The sequence below is a fragment of the Camelus bactrianus genome, chromosome 5 (genome assembly GCF_048773025.1).
Source record: "Camelus bactrianus isolate YW-2024 breed Bactrian camel chromosome 5, ASM4877302v1, whole genome shotgun sequence".
Taxonomy (NCBI): Eukaryota; Metazoa; Chordata; class Mammalia; order Artiodactyla; family Camelidae; genus Camelus; species Camelus bactrianus.
Genome location: NC_133543.1, coordinates 29,604,607 through 29,632,571, shown reverse-complemented (window position 1 = coordinate 29,632,571; position 27,965 = coordinate 29,604,607). Strand labels below are relative to the sequence as shown.

The 27,965-nt window shown below is 35.9% G+C and overlaps 1 protein-coding gene across 1 annotated transcript in view; it reads left to right on the top strand.

The window, feature by feature from the left end:
- Positions 1–27,965, top strand: part of LRP1B (LDL receptor related protein 1B) — a 1,597,029-nt gene that overhangs the window by 575,752 nt on the left and 993,312 nt on the right. Inside the window, exon 3 of the mRNA XM_074363587.1 lies at positions 1,911–2,048. Within this exon, the coding sequence (XP_074219688.1) occupies positions 1,911–2,048 (138 nt within the window). The remainder of the gene's footprint in view (positions 1–1,910; positions 2,049–27,965) is intronic.

Here is a 27,965-nt window from a genome sequence, read left to right as displayed (position 1 = left end):
TATCCTTGTACAGCAATAATTGTGTAAATACACATGAAAAAATACAGGGAAACCTATTAGTGGTAACACTTCGTAGTGAAGCTACATCATAAAAATGCGTTTATATCCCCAAAATAGAATGGTTGAAAACTGTTTTAGCATCAGATAAAATCACGTACAGCTATACTTCATATTTGAAAAGGGATTCAGAAAACATATCTTTAAGCAATGCCAGTGTTTTTGTTTTGCTTGTATTTTTATCTTCTTTTTGCCTTGTTTTTTTAGTTCTATAATATCACCATCTTCTACAATTCTGATAATTTTGCATATCTTAGAATCTGTTAGATTAGCCTTTTCATTATTATTGTTTTGCCTCAACTAAGTAATGAAAGTAAAGCATACATTTTTTGTGTTTTTTTTTTTTTTTTTTTTTTCCTTTTGGAGACTTGCAGCAGAGGACGTTAGGAGCTATAAGTGCTTAGCAAAAGGCATCTCACCTTCTTAGAACATTCTCTACTTAACTATGATAACAGCAGTCACTTACTCAGTGCTTACCAGGAAAAATGCTAGGAGCTTTTGATGTAATCCTTATAATAATGTGGTGAAACACAGAGAAGGTACATAACTTACCCAAGTTACTCAGTTTATAATTGATGGGACCAGTTTATAAGGTATTTGACCAAAGAATCTGGCTCCAGGACTGTCAACTCCACCACACTGTATTTATTTGCATGATTAACATCCATTGAACTCCTACTCTGAGCCTCCATCTTACAGTGCTCAGTGCTTTGCCATTAATAACGTTTGACCTTCACAGCAACCCAACTAGGTAGAGTCAGTTAATAGTTCTCTTTACAGATGAGAAAACTCATGCTGAGTTGATTAAGGTCCCATAGGTGTTGATAAAACTGTGTTTAAATCCTGAGTGCGACTTGAGTGTAGAATCTGGGCTGTTGGCAGTAATCAGTGTCAGATTAATACATGCCTGTTGTCCTATAGTATGACTGCACTTGGGACTTGGGAAAGCTGAGCAAGATTAAGGATCATTATGGGGAATTTAGAGAGTGCTGACAAAACAAGTATAGATAGGATTTGGGAATTAGCAATCTGAAATTTAGATGTAACAATATACAGTTCGGATGTTTGATAAAGATTTGGAATTGGTGAACTTCAAGAAAAGACTTGTGTTCCAAGTTAAGTACATCTGTAAAAACACAAGGGGTGATTATGAAAGTGCAGTGACCACCAGGGGCTGAACTCAGTGTGGATGTCGTGTTCATCATTGCCTCCCCACTCTTTAGCAAATTCTGTGACATGATAGTTACTCAGTAAATATTTTTTGAACAAAATAATCCACGTATAAGTAAGTAGAAAACTAGCTGTTCTTCAAATTCCTAAAGGTTAGATGAAAAATAAAATAGCTTTAATGTGGACAGCTTCATGTGAATTCCACTAAAACTTTTTTGTTCATGTCTCCTGATACAGTTCTAAAAAGAGCCCTGCTAAGAAGCGGCCGTTATTCATATTTCACAATTGAGGAGATTGAGACTTACGGGGTTTAAGTACCTTGCCCACTTATCTAAGGATAAGAGATAGAACAATGACTCAAACCAACCTTTAGTTTTTCAGTCCAGGCTTCTTTAAGGAATGAAAGCCTCTTTAGGCTGAAAGAATACTTGTGTTTTTAATGCATGATTTGGGAAAATACACGTTATTTTATTTCCTATGCAACTGTTAAAAATTCCTTTTTTTTTTTTTTTAATCACATAGACTGATTTTGATGTCTCTGAGAATCAGAGCTGCCCTCTGGAATTATTTTCCATTGTTTTGTTTTGTAAATTATGCTAGTAATTTCGCCCGCTTAACAGTTCCAATGTTGAAAAACATGGAGCTAACCCATATCACTGTGTTCCTTTTTACATTTTTTCTAGGTCCTGAGGAGGTAGAAATCAAGTGCCCCTTGAATCACATCGCTTGCCTTGGTGCCAACCAATGTGTTCATTTATCCCAACTATGTAATGGTGCCCCGGACTGCTCAGACGGGTCTGATGAAGGTGCACATTGCCGTGGTGAGTCCATTTATGAAACAGTATAATGAAAATATTGAATTTTTCATAATTTTAATGAAAATTCAAAGAGAACCTATAACCTGTCTTTTCTTCAACCACAGCCTTATCAGTTATTGAGAATGCATGCATTTTATTGCCAGAAACACTCAATATGCATTTCAAAGCTGTGACTGTTGTGCGTCATTGAAAAATGCTGTTAGATTGAAAAAAACAACACACATTTAGACTTTGAAGTTGGGCGCTTAAACAATTATATGTTTCATAGAAAAGAGTAGTTTTGAACAAAGAACAAATGAGAAGTCTTTGTCATAGCAGATTGATACCACACGTATAAAACTTGTTTCTTTGAACCTTTGCTTAAACAGAGAATATTTGAAGTAAAACCTCTTCAAATATTTTAACAGAAAGTATCACAGGAAATTTTCCCTTAATATTATTTCCATGAAGTTATACTATTAACTTTCTTGTAATTTTCTTTCTTTGTAAAAAATCTACATTCTGTAGCAGTCAAGGGTTTACCTATATACTAATGATAGGAATCACTAAATCTCAAAATTAATAAAAAGTTAATTGGGGGGGAACTGGTACATTCTAATAGAACTGGTTGGGAACAAGGATAAATTGGTAGACAAAGAAATAAGAACAAGCTGAGGATTAAGGTAAGGATCCCGATTTGGAAACAGAATCAAGGTTTCAGTCAAGTGAGTCTGTCTTCAGGATGGAGCCTGGAAAGAAACCACTGAATCAGAAGTTTCTAACTCAGATTCTAGCACGTTGTGTGTAACACAAAGGATATTTATTGAATCTGTTAAAGGGTACTCTGTCCTTCATGTTTGGGTCAGTAAGACAACAAAGAGTAGAAGGAACTGTAGAAAACTGGAGATGTGTGTCTGGTGTCTGGACAGACTTACACACACTAATTGCTTCCGTGTGGAAAGGTCCTAGATCAACAAAAGTTTGGTTTTCAAAATGTGCTCCACATCTGTTTGTGTTAAAAGTGTTCAACGTCAGCTACAACTTTTTAAACATTGTAGGTCAGCCATGTATAGGTCTAACAAAACTTGTCTGGAGGCCTGACAGGGCTTGCCAGCTGCCATCTCCCACATCTGGGCTGAAGTAAACTAGATTCAAAACCAGAGATAGAGAGATATATTAGAAAAAGAATAAATCTTAGTTTAGAAAGGTAATCAAAATTGGTAAGGATATGAGAGCACCTAGATCAAATGGGTCTCTAGATCTTTTCCCATTTCTAGAGGGATGTCCAGTTTCTCTGGCTCTGTGGACAGATTCAGACTGAGAAGTTAAAGATCTTCCTTCTTTGGCAAAGTTTCCTTTCTTAGTCTTGAACTCTGACAGGGTCACAAAAGGAGCCAGTGGATTCTTAGTTTCAGTTATGAATACATGTGTAATAATAATTTTTATGAGATTGTATTTTTATTTAAGGGCTTTGTGATATAGATTCTTTTCTATAATTATATATTTAAAAAAATGACATTAACAGAAAGTAAATTAGTGAATTACAAAGTCATAGGAATTAAAGAGTTTAATTTTCTTGTCAAAAGTTAATTATATTTTCTTGAGGCTAATTCTATTCACTCTACTTATAAGTCAGACTTCTTACTACATTTCAAACAAATTTTCAGATTGACATGTGTGACTAAGCTTCTAAAGGAGTGAAATCATCACGTTGCCAAATACTTCCTCAGAGGTGGTTATAAAAATTTGAGTATCTTCAACATGTTTCAGTGCTATGGATCATGTGAAAATATCTGAGTTCTCTAAAAAATATTCAAAGTTTTAATGTAATAGATGAGGGGATATGTTAATAGCAAAACAGTGGATTTAACTAATAACAAAATATCTGAACAAAAATAAAATGCTATCACATTTATGTTGATTTTTGGAAAGATAGCATATAGTTTAGGCTGAGATTTAGAATATATAGTTGTTTACGCTTCCATCTTTTTTTCCCATTCTAATTCAGGTTTCCAGCTGTTCCAAGTTTCATATCTTTATCACAAGTGACAGCCTTTTTTTTCTTTCTTAATTTGCCAGTAGGAGGCTGGTTGCACCACTTTGGTCTTTGTAATATTTCTAAATTTCACCAAATAAAGTGTTTTAAAAGACCTAAATTTATGAGGACCAGTGGTGGGTTTAGAAATAAGAAGTTTACTTGGATCTCTGTTACTTAGTAGAAGGTTTTTCACCTGATTCTGTGGCCTTGCACAACTACATAGAATGGTAGGACCAGGATAACTGGAAAGCTATAGTGATTCCAGAATCAGTAGTTCAATAAGATATTTCTGCAGTGAGGGAAAAAAAAAATTAGAAATGTCTTTGCTAGTTGGCCTGATAGAGTACCCCAAACACATAGACAAAATACAAATCTTTGGGGCAACACCAGATTTATCACATACATATGGTTTCTGTTTAAATGAGAGAAGGTGACAGATCGTAGACAAAAGCATATCATGGGAACCGAGTGTACTTTCTCACCTTCACCCTTCCTCCTTCCTGATTTTGGGTCGCACTCAATGGAAAAAATGTATTCTGAAGAGTTAATTAGGCACCAGCCCTGTCAAGTTTCTAAGGACTTTTTCCATCTACTATAGACATATAAAGAAAGAAACCAGATTAATTCAAACATTGCATTGATTTTTAGAAACACTTTTCTTTGCAGACCAATTCTATCTAAATCACTTCTCTTTCCATTGCTTCCTTTTTTGTTGTGTGCTAAGCACATACTCTAATTATACACGAAGCCTAAGATGTGATTCGAAGATGGATATGTTTTCTTTTTTCTAAGAAAAGATCCAAAGTACATTTGATGATATATTTGTATCCTTCATGAAAATTAATCAGAAGAAAAGTTTTAACATTTCAGAGGTGGTATTTTGGTCTTGGGAATGCTTTTGTGTCAACTGAATTGTTTTCTGAATGGTTTCCTAGAAAAATCAATTTCTTCTTGGTGAAGGTAATGAAAAGATATCTATAATTAATGATTTTCTATAACACTGATATTTTAATCTCCATAATTTAGCTTCATTTTGAAGAAAGAAAAATGGATTTTAGTATATGAGTGTACTCATATATAAGAATGTGCCTGTAAAAACTTTACAATTGGAATGTTCACAATCACCACATTATATTTTAGAAAACGTTGTCTCTTCCTAAGTAGTATTTCGTATTTGTGGTAATATCATTATATCTAAATTGCTTGAGTGATGAAAACATGGTGTATATGGTATAAGATCTCTTAATATGGGACACTTCCACAAAAATGCAACTGTATAAAGAATGCTGGAAGAAATGAACAAATTTAGCTAAAAGAGACCAGATGGACTGTGATGTATCAAAACACTATTTTAATATTCGACATTCTTAAGATAATTCATTATGTTAACATTTAAAGTAGCTATGAATAAGAGAATCCCTCTTTTTATTCACAACCCTAGTTGGATTACATTTGTAGTGCAAAATGGTCACATATTTAAATTTTCAGGGGACTGACAGTCTGGCACTATCTGCTCTTACTCTGGTAAAAGAATAGAGGAACTCTTGACAATCACTGTGAAAAAGGATTCTGTCTTCTGTGGCCTTAGAAAAACTGATTGTATAATCTGTGTGATTGGTTTTCCAGCAAGCATCCCAATGTCCTTTTACATTTAAGGGGATAAAGGATGTGAAGAGTTTATGAAAACTGATTAGGGAATGAAACTCTGACATCTTAATAGCTCCCCACCCAAACACACAAATATGCATACACAAACACACACACTGTTGTTCTCTGGTTACTCTTTTTCTATTTTAAACCTGTTCCTACATAATTCTGAGTGTGTAATTTATTCAATTGGTGTACTTGATCAGGAACCTAAAGAAAAATTAGATTCTCTTATGTTCATCTGACTCTTTGAAATAATGCATATTAAGAAATTTTTTAAAATCCCATTTGATTATTCTGTTTTACTTGCCAATTGGAATATAGTTTTCCTTATATATGCAATTATATTTTTCTCTATCCACAATCTGTTCTAATGTATTTATTTTAGATTTCAGTAATTCTGGCATATTTATTCTAATGTATTTATTTTAGATACCAATTTATGATATTTTAAATTGTATATGTATATTTTTCTTTTATATTACTATTTGTAAAACTAAATTCTTATGAGAAAATGCCCCCCCAAAAAAACCCCTAGAGACAATTTACTAATTATAGGCTTTCTCAAAATAAGCCAAGGTAAATGGCAACCTCTATTATGTAGAATGATTCACCGTACAAAAATTAGTAACCCTTAAAACTTCTTGCATCTTTTATATTCCAAATATTTCAAAAAGGAATTAATCTAGTCCAATTAATTGGATTTAACTAATGGATTTGACAAAATTAAATTTAATAAAGCAAATTAAATAATTAGGAATTAATTCTTAACTCAGATTCAGGACTCCCATTTTTTTCATTCTTCCAGAAAGGAAATATTTTATCTTGTGGTGCTTTGTTAGCCATTGCAACACTGATTTCAGACTAGCATAAAATAGCTTGTAGCTACAAGAAAGCAAGGAGGGAAAGGAGTTGGTGGATCTGATTAAGAAGACAAGTGAATTTGGAGCACTTTATTGCTGTTTTTACTTTCACTTTATTGTATGAATGGAACTTGTCCTATCCCCATTTTAAAAGTCCCCATTGAAAAGTACTGACAGTCTCTTCCTAAATTAAAATGAGATTATCAGGGTGTAGAAAGGGAAAATAAGGTTTTGGAGAAGGGGTAAATTGCGGGCAATGTTATACAAAGTGTATCTGTCAGCAACATAAAGCTTAAAGTCATGGAAGGAAACTTTACAGTGTGCACTCAAGTCATTAGAAGCATCAGTAAGCCTGGAGCTAGTGAAGAAGCCCCTGGAGTTAGCCAGGAGGACCTGGGTGTGCGCTCAGACCACTGTGGGTTACTAACGCTCTGTGACTCGAGACAGATCCTGCTGTATTCTCTTCTCTGTGTTGGGTCATGTTAAGGTGATCAGATCGGTCTCAAATCTCTCCCCAGGGTAAACATATTCTCTCAAAGAGATTAGTTTCAGTAATTGAGTTAGTTTAGTGAAAGGCTATGACCGTTAATACTAGTGGGTTTTAGGGCCAAATTAATGCTTCTCAGAAGCAAAGCAACAATTCCCAGAAAGAACAGGTCTCCTACAAGTGTGCAGTCTGCTTGCAGGACTAGTGTAGATGTTGTTTATGTTGACAGATGACACCTATATGAAATTAGGGAAGTGTACTTCCTGAAGACTATTCAAATTATATATATGTATATATGTGTACCTACATACACACATCCATGAATAGGTACACGTAGCTATCTACATAAGAATGTATATTCATTTTTTGGAGTCTTAATTTTATAAGTTCTGTTTAATTGGAAAGATATTTGACTTTTTAATACTGATTTATCCAATATAAACTAATACTACTAAAGAGAATTGGATTTCAAGTTTCAGCTGTTTGAATGTGTTGACTTCTAGAGAAAGTTAACCGAATACCATAGGAAAAGGATGCCTAAGTAATTTGGCTCTGTGTCATAGCTCAGCATTCAAAAAGATAATCTTAGATAGTTAATTGGAAGTGAACCTTATTGTAGTGGGTTTACATCATCGAGTAATATGAATATTGTACTAACTAGTGTTATTAGTATAACTCTCCCCCAAACAGAAGAATGATTATAGAAACAAGAAAATTCTGTTAATGTAGAAAACAATGGTTCATGGAAATACAACTTAAAATGATCTAACATTGAAGAATCTAACTTTAAAAAAGAGGTACTTTTTATTAAAACATAATCTCAAATTCTGTACTTATCTCTCTTCTTCATACATAGTGGTTTAAGACTAACTTATAATAGTTTAATATTTTTGTCCCAGTTTTTTCTGTGTTGAAAATCATGGTGCATTATGGACCTTCAATTGTTGAATGGTACTATTTTCAGGTGATTTTTATTATAAATAGATGCGAGTCAAAACCGTGGATCCACAACTCACACCCAGTATAGAATATTTACTGTTTGTTTGCCTAATGTCTGTCTGTAGGAGAAGACAAGCAATTGCTTTGATCTAGAGCTTTATTCCTTGGTTCAAACAACTCCTATTATGCCTGTTCCTCAGACATACCAACCTTTTAGATAGAAGGCCTGTGTGAAACCATATAAAGCCAGAGGTTCAGTAGCTTCTCCCCAGAAGGAGAGTTGTTAATAATGTCACCACTTTTCAAATTGTTCACTGATACGAATGTTAATAGGCACTGGGGCTCATTATTTATCTGGATCTTTCCTTCACTCTCCTCTTCCTCATATGATGGAAGACAAAGAATAGTTTGTAAGAAATAGTAAAGGGTATGAGGCCAAAATGAAGATTATAAAATGTGCCAGTAGAAACACAGTGACATTTTCTCTATATTCAGTCCATACGTTAACTTCAGCAAATGTTTACTGAGCACTGACGGTACTCTGGACACTTACCTAAGCACTAGGGATGTAGAAAATCCTATTTTCTGCCTCTGTGGAATTCACATGTCTCAATGGAGGAAAGTAAAAATTGCTGAGGAAGAATAAAGTAAGAAGTATCGAATTCTGCTTGAGGGGAGGCAGGAGAATTTCCCAGGAGAGCTGATAGTTGATATGTGTCTTACCCTGAGTTGAGTAGGCAAATGAGGGAAGGCAGAACATATCAAAAATAGAGAACTGTATGTACAGAGGCACAAGTCAATAAGAAAGCATTTTGTACGCTCAAGAGAGCTCTGTGTTTATTTGGTAAATTTGAGGCATATGGGGTGCAGAGTGGAGAGAGATGAGTTTGAAGCTGAAAAAACACTTGGTATTAGACATGGAGTGGTTATGTTAGAATAAGGATGCAGTATGACTCACTTTAAGTGCATTTTAAATGCATTGCATACAACTGTCAAGAGAAAGAGAGTGAAAAATGATACTAGGATATATTCTCAGTAATATTGTATGGATGTTATATGTTGTTTTTTCACCATTAAGTGTACAAAGACTAGAATTGTTGCTTATGTAGACCAGGTTATATATTCCTAGAAGGTAAAGACACATTATTGTAATCATAAAACTTTGAGCTAAGCAGTCGTCTGTCCCTTCACATGCATCATTTCACAAAGCAAGGGATGTTAATTGCTTTCCTTTAATGTGTCACTTGGATGTAGGTCATGTAAGCAGAAGTCAAAATACATGGCACAGGGTGGGGGACGTATTAAGTGAATTCTTTTTTAAACAAAAGTTAGGTACTGGGAAAGTGTATTTACTATATTAAGTCACCAGAATCCCATCTTTAGTAAGATTACTAAAATACTACCTTAGTTGATGCCTAAATTTTACCCTCTTGTACATTCACTTTGGGAAATATATGACTGTTTCAGTTAAAATTATTCACAAGTATGAATTATAACCAACTGTCACTCAGCTCTGTACTCAGCCTCCAAAGTGAAGTCAAATCCCCAATGATTCATTATTTGGTTTTTGACACCAGCAGCTTGAAATTTTAAAAAGTAAGGAGTTAAAGCAGTTAGCTAAGGTTGAATGGCATTCCCAGGAGTCACACAGAAAAACAGTTTAGAGTAAAGTTTAAATACTGTGACCTTGACTTTCCACTTGCCCGTTTTGACTACTGGACCTTAACGTATCGAGTTGGAGGTATGCATAAAGTTGTTAGGCTTCAGCATGCTTACTGACCTGTTCTTAAAGCAGCAGGATGGCTTGTAGGAAAGCTACTGAAAACCGCTTTTGAACAACCGCTGTGTTCCCTGTCAGTTTTATTAATTGATTAAGCAGGAAAAAGTATACTGAGTGAACAACAAACTGAAAAATTATGTAAGAAGCTTGCAGAATTCAGTGTCTCGATTTGACTGTTAGTGCTTTCATTTGATGAGGAATGTGGAGAGAAAATGGAGAAACTTATTTGAACTCTTGAAAGTGGAGTGGCACTGATGCATGAAAAACAGATGTGGGGCCTGAGAAGGGCCGCGTCCCAGGCTTCATTTGAGCCCCTGTGACGTGCCCTGCCAAGTGTGGGTCCTTGGCTTCGTGCAGGGAAGAATTCTGGAGCGAGCCACAGTTGAGTAAAGGTAGATTTATTTAGAGAGATACATTGAAAGGCAAGAGAAAGGCCACAAGGTGAGGGGGTTGGGTGCTCAGATTAGAGTAAAAGTAGGTACACACTCCATAGACAGAGTGTGGCCCGTCTCTGAATGGAGAGAAAGAGAGGCCATGAGGGGCAGTGTTGCTCGTTTTAATGGGCTTTTGTGGCTTCATATGCAAATAAGTGGAAGGACCAGTCTAACTAGCCTGGGGAAGGGGCTGGGATTCCCAGGAAGTTGGCCATTTCCCACTCTGACTTTTGTGGCTAGCCTTGGGACTGCCATGGTGCCTGTGGGCATGTTATTCACCATGCTGATATATTACAATGAGCTTATAATGAAGCTCAAGGTCTACTAGAAGTTAAATCTCCCACCATCTTGAGCCTCAAGGCCTACTTGGGGTTGAATCTTCCACCATTTTGATGTTAATTGCTGTAGCATTCCTTGAATGGCTGTGCCCTGCCCCCTTCCTGTCCCAGCACTAGTAACAATAGGAAGTTATGTAAAAAAAAATCTAGGCATTCAACTTTCTTAAGGGAAACTGGAAGGAATAATGATAGACTTCTCAGAGTCATTGAATGAAGAAAATTTACATTTTGAAGGGAAAAAAAATAACAACATAATGCCATTCCAATGAGAGGTAACTAATAAATAGTTAGAAGCTTTGAAATTTGTTAAACTCAATCTGGAATCTTAGTAAATCTTACAGAATTCAATAATGGGAGATTTTCACAACTTTCAGCCCATGTTTTCAATTCTGAATTTCTAATTTATTCAGAATTGCAGAACAAACCATTTCTGCTGCCTTTTCTTTGATCCATATTGTCGCTTACATAATAAACTCTATTCCACTGAATCACATATGTATTAATGTCATTGTAATGGAGTATCTCAATATATTCAGTGATAGTCAGAAAAACGAGATAGCTGTGATACTGGTGACTTCTAACCTCCTCATAATCGGTTCCTTCATAATCAAATCAAACTATTTTTTACTCATGTGGAGATATAGAGAAATATGCATGTGTATTTTAAGTTTCTCCAAACCTTTCTACATATATTTGCGTATTTGACATTAGACACAACAAACTCATTAACAATTAATCTTTTGAGAGAAGATACACTACCCAGGTTTGTTTACATTTGCTGAGAATTTGCATTCTAGTTCCCTGTTAGGTTTGTGATTAAGAGAAAGCGTGAAATCAAATGATCGACCTCCTTGTGCCACAAGGGATTGTGCTGCAGTCCAGACAGCTCGCTGTGGTTGTGGAAACCATCAGGTGCCAACCAAAGTGAGCTCATTCTGCTCACAGGGCTCCTTCTGCATTAGGCCAGTGTGACTGGAGCCAAGGCTTGAGTGTTAGATACAAGGAGCCTGGGAAGGGCAAACCCCAAAGAGCACTTTTCAGTTCCATTAGCTGAAACGTGTGATATATTCCCATTCTGACTAGGGGTGCGAAACCAAGAGTGCCAAGAAAAAAAAATCTATATGGTTCAATAAATGGCTCAGAGAACTATCCAGTATTCTCAGAGCAGAAGCACTAAGAACCTAAACTGTCTAATTTTTAGTTAGGTCAATTAAATACTACTTAAACATTAATTAAATATTACTTAAGAGATCTCTAAGGAGTTGGGAGAGAGAATAGTAGATATAAAGCACTCTTAAGTAGTTTATATAAAATACCTAAATATTACACACAAATTACATATAAAATGTATATAAATGTATACAGAAATATGTGTGTGAATATTCTATTAGTTTTTCCTAGCCTGTGCCTACTAGACATTTAGCTGAAATGATTATTTCAGGGAATTAAAAGGCACTTATATTTTGATGCATTTCACCAGTGCTGTGGCTGGTTCCTGTTTTTAAAGCCAGTGTAATGCAAGTACTTCTACTAGTCGTGTACTTTCTTTGAGTGCTGCGTCCTTCTCCCAGACAAACGACTTCCAGTTCCTGTTCAGTCAGTCAGGTTCTTACTCTACCCATTTAAACTATTAAGCATAACAAAAAAGTGCAGAACTGAGAGAAATAAGTTTGGGGTCAAAGCCTAGTAATCTTCCCTAACACAGAATAACTTACCTTTTGAAGTGAATTTGCAATGCAAATATGCCTTGGTTTAATTCATCCTTTTCCTTTCTTTGTATACATCTTATACCCCTAGTGGATGGGAAACACCTGAACAAACATAATTTAATTTCTACCTAAGTCACTTCACTACCAGGACTCAGTCACCTGGGCAGGGAGGACACACAGGAAATAGAATGATGAAGTGTAAAACGACTCACAAAGTGTGCCTCGCTGTACACGGGAATTACTGGCCTCAAAGAAACAATGTTCTCTTCATCAGGAAGATTCACTCCTGCATAAAGTGATTTGCTCCTTTCAGGTTTGTTTCTTCTTATTTACCAAAAATATCTTCAATATGTAGAAGGGAAAAGAAGGTCTCCTCAGTGACTATAACTACAAATATAGAAGCAGCAATAACTGTCTCTCAGTGTGAAACAGAATTATAAGATAATAGAGCCAGAAGGGACTTGCAGAGGTCACCCAGTCCATCCATTTGCCCTTAGGCTGGTCTGAACCCAAACTTGCCTAGACAGATTGCTGTCTACCCCGTCTGGAAGGCCTCCAGGGAGAGTCTACCAACCATTTTTAGTAATACAGTCACTGCTTAGCAGTTTGCACTCTGAGCAAATGCTTGCATATTGTGTTATAAAATTTTCCATGCCCTCTCAGTTTTTAGCCTTTTATCTCCAACAGATTCTGTGTTCTTGTGGTTTAATCTTTTTTTCCCCTGCACTTCTCTAGATAGCCTTCAGTTTTCAAAATCTCAGGTTATAAACCGTCCCTCTCAACAAACCAAGATACAGTTTAAGTGTCTGACTGGTACCCACTCTAATTGACTGTTACAGCCCCCGACTCCTATGATTCTCTGTACATTCTTTCTTATACCTTAGTGTTGCCTTGTTTCACTCATGTTGTATCAGCTGGGAATTGAACTTGGCTGTGAAAAACAAAGATCTTAAAAAGACTAATAGAAAAATATAGTGATTTATTTTTCTCTCTTGTTAAAAAAAAAAAATGCCCAGAGATAAGCAGATGTTCCACTTAGCAGATAGAGTGATTTCATGATGTGATTTGTGTTCTGGAGTCCCTTTTCTCTTCTGTCATCCTGGTCACTAGCCTTCCATCCTCAAGTTAGGCTAGTGGTCATTAACGGACACGGCAGCTCCAAATATCATGTTCTAGGAGGAAGAAAGATAAGTTAAGTATTCTTACCAAACAAGTCAATCTCCTTCTTGAGGAACTTTCCAAAAGCCTAACCAAATATCTATTTTTATGCCATTGTCCAGAATTTTAACATGCAGCCACCCTTATTTACATGAACGGTTGGGAGATGTAGTTTTTCCATTGTGCAAACAATTGCTTTAATGAAATCAAATTTGGAAGAAGGGGATGATGGATATTTGGTAGCAAGTAGAAATTTATGCTATACATACTTTAATGAAGCAATCAGAAAGCTGTTTGCTCACTAGATAAGTGTTGCAGTTGTACCATGTTTGATAAACCTATGGGACAGAGAGAGCAGGACTTAAATTAGTTCTGTGGCTTTGAGAACCAGTGAAAGGAGATGTTTGTACATATCATGAACCTTCCTTTTAGATATAAAACTATACAAATTAATAAAAAGATTCAGTATATCTGGCTGCTGCCTGAGAAAAAACCCAGTTAAAGGTGGTTTGTAGGAGAGAGATTCTTTATCCCTCCTTCCTCCCTCCCATTCTCTTCCTTATGTTTTCCCCTTTCTTCCTCATTTCCTTCTCTCTTCCTCCACTGCTATCCCCACATCTTATATATTTTTTATTTTTTTATTCCTTCAAATTTAGGCTTAAACTTGAGACATTTAAAAAAAAATCTGAATTTCAAAATCTTTGCTATTTCACATCTATGGTCAGCCAGCCCTGTTTCATCACTTATTTTTACTATGTAGTTTGTGATCATGTGTAATTGTTTATTGTTTCATTTAATATTTTGAGAATGCCAAATTCTGTTAAATGGGTTTATCTCATTCTCCCCCATCTGATCGTAAATTTCCTGTTGTTTTGTTTTGCTTTCCAAAGACTACCAGTAGTCTCCAACCAACAAAATACACCTCAACTATTTTATTGTTTTTGACTTTTGTTTGATTTTGAAGGGTCTAGTTTCCCTTTGAGTTCCAAATTCCATCAGGTGATTACTTCTGCCACTTTTTAATACCCTCAATAAATTCTTATCTGTAAGGTTCCAATGAAGAAAGTCATTTTTACCCCATGCTTCTAGAGAGTAACTAGGCATTGTATAGACACTGGAGCAAATCTTAAGAAAAACTCAGTCATAACAACGTATTGGATAACTTTATATTATTTAAATGAAAAGAGAGGAAGGGAAAGAAGAGGGAAGGAGAGAGTGTATATATATTATAGGATCACTTGATATCCATTATAACTAGTTATAAAATTAAAATCCTAATGTCTAAGAGAAGAGCTAGATGAAGAATTCTGTGTGTTAAGAGGAATCAAAGTCAGAATAATGCTGGTGATTGTATCAAATTCTTTATGTATGTAACTCACCCATTCTTTCTTCTCATTTCTAACAGTGGGTACATCCATCAGTGTGGTGGTGTGCTTCTCTTCTGAATGGGCAGCTGAGGGGCTGGGGAGCCCCTTGGGATAAAACTAAAGGTCTCTTCTTCTGGGTTAGGAAGATGTGTGTCAGTCAACCAGCCAGGGCAATGTGGCTTTTCTGGTATTAAGAGTTTGTCTTTTAGAACCCTGGAGTTAAGATAAATGTTACTAAATTGCAGTCAGCAAAACTGGAATTACTGTATATGTGGTTTATACATTGCACTGGATTTCACAACCCACAAATTCAGGAAAAAAATAACTTGAGATACACATGTGAAAAAACATAGGCTGGAAAGAAAAGAAAAAGTAGGCTGAAAAGAAAAAACAAACATAAGCTGGATTTTTAAATTGTTGATATATTTTATCTTGCTCAAACAGAAATGAGGAATTACTATGGAAGAAAGAAAGAACACTCTTATTTAAAAAAAAAAAACTCTAGATGTAGAGACATTATTATTGTTACGAGTATTTTTGTTTCTGGGCTAAATTATCCTTGTTGAAATCTAAAGTATTTTTTTCTATTTGTTGGATTTTTCTCCAGATGTTTATCTGGTTCACAAATGTATATTTCCCTTTTCCTTCAATACCTTTTTCATTTTTGTCATTTTTTAATTCTGGACTTGTGATAGTTTCTCTGAGAACTGTTTCCCAAAGCAGATAGAAATATTTCCAGTGTACTAAATTATGATAACTCCTTGCTATTCAAATACATATGGAGTATAATAATAATTCTTTTGAATAGGCACTTAAAATTAGTTCATTGACTTGGGGTGGTGCAACATTTTGATGTTTTACTTTATTGCATACAACTAAGGTACAATGTATCTACAGATGACTGGTACTAATCTAAACAAAAAATACCCAAAGGTTTTCAATGTATGTTTTACTAATGTAGAATATTAAAGGATTGTCCAGTTTTCTTTATAAGATCATGGAAAAGTTGTGCACTTACTACTTACTCAGTAAAGCTTGATAATTCATTTCTGTTTTAGTGTCACAACTGGAAAAGTGTGTCAGAATTGCTTCTTAGCTCTTAAGAAATTACAGTATGTGCTGGAATCATAGTTGCAAATTGCTATGGATGTTTAGGATCATATTTTATGTTGTAATAACCATTAAAACTCAGTAATTTAAAATATATTGGTAACTTTTTACTAGGACAAATGATTTTATTGTTGGCTTCAGACAACTGGTCACTACTAAAACAGCAACAAACAAGGCATGGAACAGAAATTTCTTTTTTGATAGGTTAAGGCTAATTTATTTGAGAAATGTAAGGAGAGGATGAAATATTTTTCCCTCTTCTTATTATATAATGGGAGGAGAATACATTTGAACTACAATTAGGTATGAGGCTATAATTGAACTGATAGATTTAAAGATCAAATAAAAGTTCAGCTTTAGGTACTATCAGAATTAAATTATAATTCTGTGGAGATCAAATTTAATAACATACAGCAGACTAGGTGCCATTAATTTGATCACAATTGATAGACTAGACAAGGAACTACAAATGAATAATGTATGTGTGGATGATTAGCAAATAAATGGCAAAAACGTCCTATGCCTGAGAGAAGGCTTTGTGGGAGAAAATTAATTTATACAAACTTATTAAAAAGGATTTGAAACCTTATAAACCTGGAGACTGTGAAGTCACAGTGAGGTGAACATGCCAGGATAGGAAAATGGTGTAAAATGCACATTGCATTTTTGTGGTGTGCATGCAATATGTCAGTCTGGACTAGGGAGAGAAAATAATAGCCTTGTAGACCATACTTTTCCAAGTTGACTCAGTGTCAACTATTTCTCTGACTACAAAGAACCACTCACGCCAATATCCTTGTGTTACTTTTGTAGTCAGATGATGAAAACCATGTCTTAAGTTAAAATGAACTAAATTAGGTGAGAGAAAGGTCGCATCATGTCTTCCAAAAGAGGGACGACAATAGAAGAAAAATATGAAAATATTGTATGAAAATATTTTATTTGAAAGCATTCTCATAGACTGTTTCCTGAGTCAGTCATCCCTTAAGGTAGCTTTCTTGTCATTTGGTGTTTCAGAGACTTTTTTCTTCAGAATTGCATATTTATGCTAGTTTCATGCTCTTCCTCATAGAATCAGTCCTCAAAAATGTGGCTTCTTTGTTCATTATTTTATTTACCTATTGGATGAATATTTGTTAAAAACGCAGTATAGGCTAGTCATTTTGCTACACTCTGGGAATATTCGGATGGTGCATATCTGGAAGGGATTCCCATCATTGTGTGTGGATACAAGTGGTAGGCAAGTATTTATAAACTAACATAGTTAGAGCAGGATAGAAATACGGGATGGCCTTTAGAGAAGCCGTAATTGGACCTGAAGTTCAAGTTCTTTAGAGAAATATTGCCTTGGACAATTGTAACCAGCACTTAGAGGGGATATGGTCAGAATAAAGTGATTTTTTTACTTTGAATCACATCTGTTTTATTTTGTTTTGTTTTTTTTTTAAATCTTTAAGTATGAAATGATTGAGAAGTCTGTTGAAAACTTTTTCAAGTTGTACTTTTTAGGTCTCTCTTCATTTACGATTGACCATAGTTCCTTCAAAGGCCTTAAGAAAAAAAGTGAGGATTTACTGGCTCAGGTAACTTCATTTTGGGCTTCACCCAATGGACCTCTTGACTTCAGAATTAAATTCTCACTTCTCCAAGTCTAGGGAAAAAGGAGCTTTTCTCTGCTAATATTTATAAGCAATGACTTGGGCCTGAATTTCTGGCATTCCTCCCCTGTGCCTTCCACACCACTCATGAGGAATTAAGTGAAAGTGCCAGGAATCCACTGCTCTCTACCCCTCACCTCTCTCTGTGTCTTGAATCTACGAGTACTTATCCCAGAGTCTCTATTTGTATGTCCTTTCTCCATGTGTACCCATCACTGCAAAACTGTAGTCATCATAAAGGCTTATTTTGTTGTCTTTTCTTAGTCTTGCGCGGTGCTATCTGTAACTCACAGTCCACTATCTGCAGGACTCCCTACGTGCCCAGCCTAATCTTTCACAGATCCCATCGGCTTCTTGGTAAAGAAATGAGTCCCTTCCTGTTTGCCCTGCAGACCTCTCAAGTGAACACAGATCTTCCCCAGCAGTCCTCCCACCACTGGGCCTCAAGCTGCAGTAAATGTTCTCCGTCCCCCTTGTTGCTGCACAGACCAGGCTTCCTCCCTCCCTAACAATGTTCAGCTTATATTACAGCTCAGGCCATTAGACCATTTTATCTGTTGCTCTTCATTACTGTTACCATCTGTGGACACCCCGGTCATTCCCTTCTCTTTCTCATTGATTGGAGCTCTGTCTCTCTGATACTACTTCTGTCTTACTTCTTGGCAATTTCATTATACTTTTAGATAATCTTTCTAATAACTTGGCCTCTCAGTTTCTCTACCAAACCTTAGTTACTCACACCAAATGCTGTTCTTTGGAATTTAGATTTTGCCATTGGTAGTCATTGCAAACCCTGCATCGTCTCAATTTTATGCGGCCATTTCTTTGCCCACTACCATCTAACTTCCTAGCTCAGCATCTCTAGCACCTCTAGTACTGGTACTGCAGCCACCCACCGGGACGTGGCATCCATGTATACTCTCAACTTTCCACAGATGTAGACGTCCTTGATGTGTTCACTTTGCTCTTTATTCTTCTTTGGCTCCGTAGCCTATCATTTAATCACTCCACTGCGTAGGACCTTGGGTCCCTAGCCATTTGCCTGCTCCCTCCTTCTCAACTGGCAAAGTCACAGTCCTAATTAAATTCAGCTCTTAAGTCCTGCTTATTCCTCTACCTGTGCAACTGAGCCTTGCTGGAAGAGAGCAAATAACCATGCTGAGTGGTTTCACTTTAAATTCATGACCAGAAACTTCAATTTTGCCTTTAATGTTATCAGCCAATCATATTATACATTCTTACTTAATTTACTATCCTTGAAGTCTATTTCACATCTTGTTATCTCTTCTCAAACCAGCACTTTCTTACCCATCCTCACTCTCCGTTAATGGTTTTACTTTCCACATGGCCGAAAACACTGAAGCAATCAGAGAAAAACGTGCACTGACTCCCATCATCAGACGTACCTATTTTTTTGGCGTCTGTGCTTACACACTCTGCTTTCTGACTGACCTGTTAATAAGTGCCCTATCCATAGTCTTCTCTGAAGCTAATACCATATATCATCTGTTCTGAATTAATCAAACATATTGGTCCAGCTCTCCCTTCTCTCTGATATACCATCCATTTATTACTCTTACTGGTTTCTTTTCATAAACAGACAATCATATTATATCTTCCATTTAAATATATACTCCAGTTCCCCTACTGTACTATTTCTTTGCTTCTGTTCATTGTGTCCATTTCTCCTACTCTCATTCTCTTTAAACAGAGTACAGTCAGACTTTCCCTTCTACCACTCCCAGGAACCTGTCTCATCAAGGTCACCAACAACCTCTGTGTTAGTATATCCACTGGTCAATTAAAAATCCTTGCTCTTAATTTCTCTCTCCCTAATTTCTGACATAGTTGATCATTTCCTCCTCCTTATTACACATTCTTCACTTGCCGTCCTGGGTACCATCACACTCTGTTCGTACTCTTCGATCACTGATTGCTCCTTTTCCATCTCATTTACTGTTCCTCTATCTCTCCCTAAGCAGCCTCAGACTTTGGCCTTCTTCTCTTTACTTAATTTACTTACTGGTGACCTCATTTAGTCTTACAGCTTTTAATGTAATCTATATGCCCAGGAATCCCAATTTTTTTCCGATCCAGACTACTCTGTAGCTCCAGATATGTACATCTAACTGCTTTCTGAGTATCTCCACTTGGATGTCTAAAGGTTGTTTCAAACTCACATGACCAAGATCTTACCCACTCCTCAGAAATATTATGCCTATAACTTTTTCCTTCTCATTTGGTGAGCAGTCTTTTAGTTTCTCACACTACAAATATTGGCAAAATCTCTGACTTTCTTTTTAATCTCCCATATCGAATCTGTCAGGGTATATTATTGGCTATACTTTTAAATAAATTCAAAGTCCTGTCATTTTTCACTGGCTCTACTATGACTGTCCAGCAATTACCTTGTACCTGCATAACTGCAGTAGCTTATAAGTGGGCTCCCTTACTTCAGCACTGTCACATTATATTCTATTCTTAGCAAAATCACTAGGTGACTTTTTAGAAATATGTATCAGATAATAATCAGGCATATCACTGTTTTACTCAGAACCTAACCATGAGTTTTTCCATGATACTTATTTTTTAATTGAAGTATAGTCAGTTTATAACATATCAATTTCTGTATAATGTTTCAGTCATATATGTATATACATATATTCATTTTCATATTCTTTTTCGTTATAGGTTACTACAAGATATTGATTGTAGTTCCCTGTGCTGTACAGTATACACTTGTTGCTTGTCTATTTTATACATAGTAGTGAATATTTGCAAATCTTGAACTCTCAGTTTATCCTTTCCCATCTCTTTACTCCCCTGGTAACCATAAGTTTGTTTTCCATGTCTGTGAGTCTGTTTCTGTTTTGTAAGGAAGTTCATTTGTGTCATTTTTTAAAGATTCTACATTTGAGTGATAAATGGTATTTTTCTTTCTCTTTCTGGCTTCCTTCAGTTAGTATGACAATCTCCAGGTGTGTCCATGTTGCAGCAAATGACATTTTTTTTTAATGGCTGAGTAGTGTTCCATTGTGTGTGTGTATCACAACTTATTTATTTATATATTTTTATTGAAGTATAGTCAGTTTACAATGTTGTGTCAATTTTTGGTATACAGCATAGTACTTCAGTTGTACATGAATGTACATATATTTGTTTTCATATTGTTTTTCATTATAGGTTACTATAAGATACTGAATATAGTTCTCTGTGCTATACAGCACAAATTTGTTTATCTATTTTATATATAGTAGTATCTGCAAATCTCTAACTCCTAATTTATCCCCTCCCACCTTACCCCCTCCCACCCCCCTCCTTCCCTGGTAACCACAAGTTTGTTCTCTATCTCTGAGAGTCTGTTTCTGTTTTGCAAATAAGTTCATGTTTTTTTTTTTTCAGATTCCACATATAAGTGATATCATGTGGTATTTTTCTTTCTCTTTCTGGATTACTTCACTTAGAATGACAATCTCCAGGTCATCCATGTTGCGGCAAATGGGATTATTTTATTATTTTTATGGCTGAGTAGTATTCCATTGTATAAATATACCACAATTTCTTTATCCAGCCATCTGTCAATGGGCATTTAGGTTGTTGCCATGTCTTGGCTATTGTAAACAGTGTTGCTATGAGTATTGGGGTGCATGTATCTTTTTGAATCTTTTTGAGCTTCTTCCAGATACATGCCCAGGAGTGGGATTGCTAGATAATAGGGTAAGTATTTTCAGTTTTTTAAGGAACCCCAATACTGCTTTCCATATTGATTGTGCCTAACTACATTCCCACCAACAGTGTAGGAAGGTTCCCTTTTCTCCACACCTCCCTCCTACTCAACTGGTGATGTTCCATTGATTCATATTCCATTATATTTAAAATTAAGTCTAAAGTCCCCCAGTGACATGAAACCCTATACAATATGGTCCTTGGTTTTTTTCTGGCTTGTCTCTAGTTACTGGTCCCAACACCACGATGCTTATTTCTTCAAGTATATTTGTTTCCTTACTATTTCTAAATACATCAGAGGTACTTCTGTCTCTGCTCCTTTGCTTGAGTTGTTCCATAAAAGAGAGGACAATAAGTGTTGTTATAAATCATTTGATTCTTTTAGCAAGCTTATAATCAGAAAGAGCTCAAGACTCTAATGGGTGATTGCAATGGTGAAAAATTGATTACCTTGGACAGTAATTAGATTGGCAATATTTTTAAAAAAGAAAATACTTAACCTTCTGAAGAGAATGCAATCTGATGTCAGTTACTTACAAGAAGACCATGAAACAAAAAAGCATGCAGAGTTTTAGTACCCAGTTTAGATTTTAGAGGAATTAGGTTTCTGAGTGTCTGAATGCATTTATCTTAGTGTTTTATTCTGCTTTACAATTCTGAGATGAATATGAGACACAGAAGCCTTTTGGAGTTTTATTTTTGTGATGGCACAAATTCACTTCATCTCCCTTGTCTTCTATCCATCTACAAAATCCTATTTTTCTGACACTGAAGTGGAGAATGAAAGTGAAGGCCCTTGGCCTTGACCTTACTCTTGCTTCCTCATCAGATTCAAAAGAAATTGCAGTCATCTTCAGGGTTAGGCTAAGGAACATCTGCCTGCACCAACATTTCAACCCAAGACATTTATTAACTCTATGTCATGAACTAAGTCATAACAGGATCCATGAGGAGGTGTAGCTGCACCATGGATGAGCCTTGTATTCAGAGCTTGCAATTTATTTAGGAAATGGACCAAGATATCCCTTTACAAGATAATTTACAATCAATCTTCTGTATACATATGTGTGCTTATTTACGTAGGTCATGACTTTGTAGCCCGTGTTAAAGATAGTTGTGTAATCTGTTCAGTGTACACTATTACCTGAAGAAGCTGGTTCCTGGTAGGTTCCCTGGAAGCTTTTTCAGCTACGTAGGTGTTGAGCATATGGTCCTGTCCAGCTCTGTGAGTCAAACCTTAGCTAGTCTTTATTACTCAGGAACTCACATTCTGTATCTGGGTCCCACTGGATGCCATTTTGTCTGTTAGGACCATGGCCAGCAGTTGTGCACTGGTGACTTTACAGTAGCCCTTAGCCAATTTCCCCTCTAAAATTACTCCACAAAATAGCAGAAATAGATTATCTTTCAGTTTGAGAAGGTCAACCATTTATATCTGTTTATACATGAATCTGTGTATGACACACCAAAGAAAGAGCATAAGGGGAAACGTGAAACTGGTTTCTAAAATAACTATTCTGTATTGAAGAAAAAGTTTTTTTTTTTACAGAAGAGATTAACTTAGTATGTCTGAATATTAAGGCAACTGTTCTATAAGCAAGTGTGTCATGGAAGAATTATTGGCTAAAATTGATTTTCATTAGGGTTTAGTTTTTAAAACTTGAGTTAGAATACAAAATAGTTAGATTTTTCTCCTTTTAGAGTGCTGAGTTAACCTTTAATTTTTTTTTTTTTTTAATTTGCTTTGGATAGATACTGTATACACTAACTGCAGCAGAACTACTTCTGTGTTTTACTTTTCCACCAACTTCGATTAGTCCCTCCTTGTGTGGCTCTGGAGGGAATAATACTAGACTAAATGTTTTGCCAAAAGACAGGGAACTAGAAAAAGCAGCAGCTTTTCAAGGACTCATTGACCTTGATTTTGAATGATATGTTGCTGCTCAAGTGACATATTCAGAATATTCAGTCCCTTTCCTCAGCTCTTTCCATGGTCTGTATTGAGAACTCTGGTATTGGTTCAAGAGGAAGAGAACTAGAAACCATTCAAAACATCAAATGTCTTGGACATTCACAATTATTTTTTTTTTCATTTATTTTTGTTGACGCCTGGGTTAAATATGGAAGTATAAGACCTACTATTGAATTATGCTTTCAGTTCAAGAAGACCTTTACCCTCTAGGAAATGGTCCTCTGTTTTTTTTCATAGCCAGTTTCTTGTAAGAAGGGGAAAAAAAAAAAGCTTACACACAGTGCCTTTATTTTTATTTGTAATGAATGCCTCTCTAATCTAAAACATTTTAATTTCTGATCTCTCCTTTCATCATCCTCTACTTTCTCCCGAATTGCCTTGAGCTCTATGGCCAGTTGCAAGTTCTGCTTCCTTTCTCCCTCTTCTCACCGTAGCAGCTCCCAGGCTCTTGTTCTCCCCTGGGCTTCCGTCTTTCACCTTTCTTTTCTAATTTTACTGTCCTTTTGAGTCATCCTATCCACTTTAGCTACCACCTACTTACCTATAACTCCTACGTCTATTTTTCCTCTCTCCTGAGATCCAGGTGCATATTTCTGACTGTCTCCTACACACTTCATGTGTATGCCCCACAGGCATGTGAAACTCATGTCCAAATCTGAGCTCATCATTTTTACTCTAACCTACTATTCTATTCTTTCTGCCTATCTTATTTAATTTTCTCATGATCCATATAGTGATCCGAACAAAGCTCTTGAACTCATACTAAAATATTCCATTTCCTTCAGCTTCCCCCGAACACTCACCAAGTTGATATTATTTTTACTCTTAGCTAACTCCGGAATCCACCAACTTCTGCCCATCAAAACTTATTCTAAGTTCTCCTCATAATAACATTTTAAAAATAGTAAGGTTCTGACCTGACACCGTTTTTGGCCACCTTTACTAACCCATTTCAATCTGAATGCTATTTAGTCAGCAGAAGTGTCTTAACTGTCTTTCTAAAGTACAAGCTGAATATTCATTCCCTTGCTTAAACCTAGTAGATGACTTATAAACTCCTTAGCAAAGCAGATATAGGGTCCCTGTATATTTCTTCAGCCTCATCTTGCAGTCTTTCTTCTTGTGCCCTCCAGATTTCAGTGAAATCAAAACTTCCTGGATCATTTACAATTTTTCAATGGATTTTTGGTTTTATTTATCTTGTCCCCACTCCTTGAAACATCTTTACTATGAGATCTTGTTCCTGTTCATCAGAAAACACTTAACCATCTTTGGGAGCTCAGTACAGGCATCTTATCTCTAGGAAGATTTTTCTAGACCTGAATTGCCGTTTCACCTCTGCCTGCCCATACCTGTACGTAGCATTACATTGACTCATTCATTACTTGATCCATTCAACAAGTATTTACTGAGCATCTGTGATGTATTTGGCTGTGTACTGGGTGTTGGAGATTCAAAAATAACATGATGCCTCTAATCTCAAATGTTCATAGGCAGGGAGAAAACAGACCCACAAACAAGCAGTCACAAAGTGATGTGTACAGTTTTGTGATGTTGCATTTGAAACACTGTGACGTGATATGAGTATCATAGGTATATCACTCAGGATCTATGAACAATGACAGAAATCACTCTGTATTTAAACCAAGGGGATTTAAAGCAGGAATTTTTATATCATTTATTGAAGAATTTAAAAAGTTAACAATAGAAAATGAGATAACCCAGAGATGAGCAACAGCAGGAAGCCACTGTCACCTCCAGGCTGGAGGGAAAAAGGCAAGACACTGCAGTACTGATTTCAGTTTGTCCCAGGATAACTAGAGCAATGGAGGAGATGTAGCTGATGCCAGAGATACTAAATAAGGGAGTTAAATGGAAAAACTCCCTTCTCTTCTCTCTTTGTAGTCACTGCTTCCCACCACTGAACTCAGAAGCTGCTGGAGATATACAGGAGTCTTGGAAATGCAGTGTTAAAAGTTGTTTTCTCATTTATTGTACGAGACAATAAGGCTTCCTTTGATGAGCTAGTATGATACTTGTAGGTAATGTTAATAGCTTGATAGTCACTGGAAAAACAGTATTCTCTGAATCAAAAATAATATGTCTGTCAATTTGCATATATTCAAATTTAAATGGCAACAGGTTTTCAAAACTAGGTATTTACTAATTTACCTCATTGTTTTTGTGCTTCTTACACTTAGTAGATTATGTGGAAGGTAATTCTAATCCATAAATATTATTAATTTATTTGTTTATATATTCAGTGACATTTATGGTCACATGTGCTAAGTTAAATGCTGAGGATTTGCAGTGCCTTCTTACTCCATGATTCACTGTCTCTCTTTAGATTTCACAATGAGAGATCCCTTGGTCTCATCCCTGGCCCCACCCTCAACTTTTAGTAGTTTCTTAACAGCTAAGTTCTTAAAACAAAGAAAAATGAATGTCACCCTGAGTTAAAATCTTCGGCAGTGTCTGCCGTTCCTGTGCAGACTGAAGTTTTCCTGGCTAAGACACTTCAGGGCCGAACTCTGAGAAGATGCTGACTGCTGAGCAAGCAGCAGAGAGGAGAGTTCTGTGCCCACTGGGCATGATGTATTCCATCCATCAAAGCAATACAAGGAAAACCTATAGAAATCAGCTCTTAGGGAGATATGTAAATTGAATTTTTCTTTCTTTCTTTTTTTAGTGGTGTCTGAGATTTTTTTCTTAATAGATAGAAGTCAGATATCTTCCATAGCTGATTAAATGGAGCAGTCTTTTAAACGTTTTTTGACCAGGCTTGGGTTTACATAGCATGTGGGCATTTCTCCCATAAAATAAGAGACAATTTAAGTTCATATTCATAAAAGTTCTTGGCAGTTACAATTCTACAGTGTAAGGTTGAGTGATCACTTGTGAACTAGTCATTTTCTGTTGCATTTTGAATGCAAATCTAGTGGCAAGCTTAAAAGGAAGATGTGTTTCAAAAGCTTTGCCCAAAGTCATTGTATGTAAAAGAGGTCATACAGGAAGATTTCCGTAGCCCTCTTGGTCTTGGACATTAGCTCTTGGTAGAGATAAGGAGAAAGATCTCACGTCAAGTAAAACTGATACGTCTTCATCTGTTTCCCAGAGTACACTCATTCCTCTCTTCTCTGAGATGTTTACAGGATAAAGATACTTGTATTTAAGCTCAGACTGGGAAAAGTTGTAACCCACTGACCTCCACTAAAGAAAAATTATAACGGTTGTATTTTGAATGGAAGGGAAATGATCTCAAATAGCAGTCCTAAATACAAGAGGAGTGGTGAGCAAAGATTTTAATAAATATGTAGGTAACTCTTAAAGCAATATTATATCAAATATTAATGAGGTTTTATTTAATTGAGACCTAAAGTAGTTAATGTCAGTGCAAGTCATGGTGGAGACTTGGTGATTGGAGATAAAGTTTTCTTTGGCTAGTCTGTACAAACCATTTAACTTAAATGAAATGTCTCACCATAGTGGTCCCCATTGGGCAGTGGGAGGCAAGAGTTGTTGATAAGAGGCTGGAAGTTCCTGCCAGCACGTTCCTTGCTTTGCTTTTACCCAGGCACCTCTTCTATTCATGCGTGAGAGAAACTTTGTGAAAACTTCACACTTTAATATCAAAATAGAAATTTTGTGGCTATAAGACAGAACATTTTTGGCTATCCAATCTATTGTAAACAGGTCATTCTTAATTTTGGTTTATAAAATGTTATTTTGTGTACTATAAATCCTAACATTTCTTTTTTTTCCCCTTTGTAAGACCAAAGTTTAATGCCAGATTTCCATTTTTAATTTTTTTAAAAATAAGCATTTAAAACACATACTTGGGAGCAAAATTATGAGAATATGCAATGAATTATAATGCATGATTCTTATACTTCAAAACATTTATCTTAAATAGTTAATGAGAATATATGTACTAGAAAGGACAAATACTAATAAGACTTTTAATATATACATTTCAGAATAATTGCAGAAGCAATTTCATAAGATGATTCACGATTATTTGTCAAATATTTTATACACACACACACACACACACACATTTATCACCTAGCACACAACTTGGCAACAGTACCTCAGAAGGCATTTGTGGCATGATCTGTACAAACACTGATTTCACATGAAGGTGACAATGGAAACTGGATGACCACAGAAGACTTACAGAAAAGGATTTCAGTTGAGAAGTGGACTGAAATTTGATTTTGAACAGTTGGAAGAAAAGAAAGAGGAAAAAGCATTCTAGATTGATGGACTCATTTGATTAAAATCAGAGAGCAAGGAAACAAATCCAAATCCATATTCTTTTTACTGCATCCCTCAGACTCAGGATAACATGGTATTTTGAAGGAGGATTTATATATGAAACAGACTTTCCATGAAATAACATGTTCATTCAGTCATAACATTTAGGAAGTAAGAGTGGTTACATCCAGGAGGTACAAGAAATTAGGATAGAAAAGGTAGGTTACCTCCTGAGAAAGAAATTACCTCTTTGAAGAAGAAGGAAGTGTTCACTGGTATGGTATCAAAGGATTAGACTTAGTTCATCAGCCAGAGGTAACCGAGGAGTAGCTGTAAGGGAACAAGTAGATTCTAGAATGATGACAAATAAAACGACCACGTTACAGATGCACGGAAAAACTTCTTTATTGGGAAGGAGGAGAGAGCTGTTGGCCTCATTCCAAGATCTCGTGCTTGCC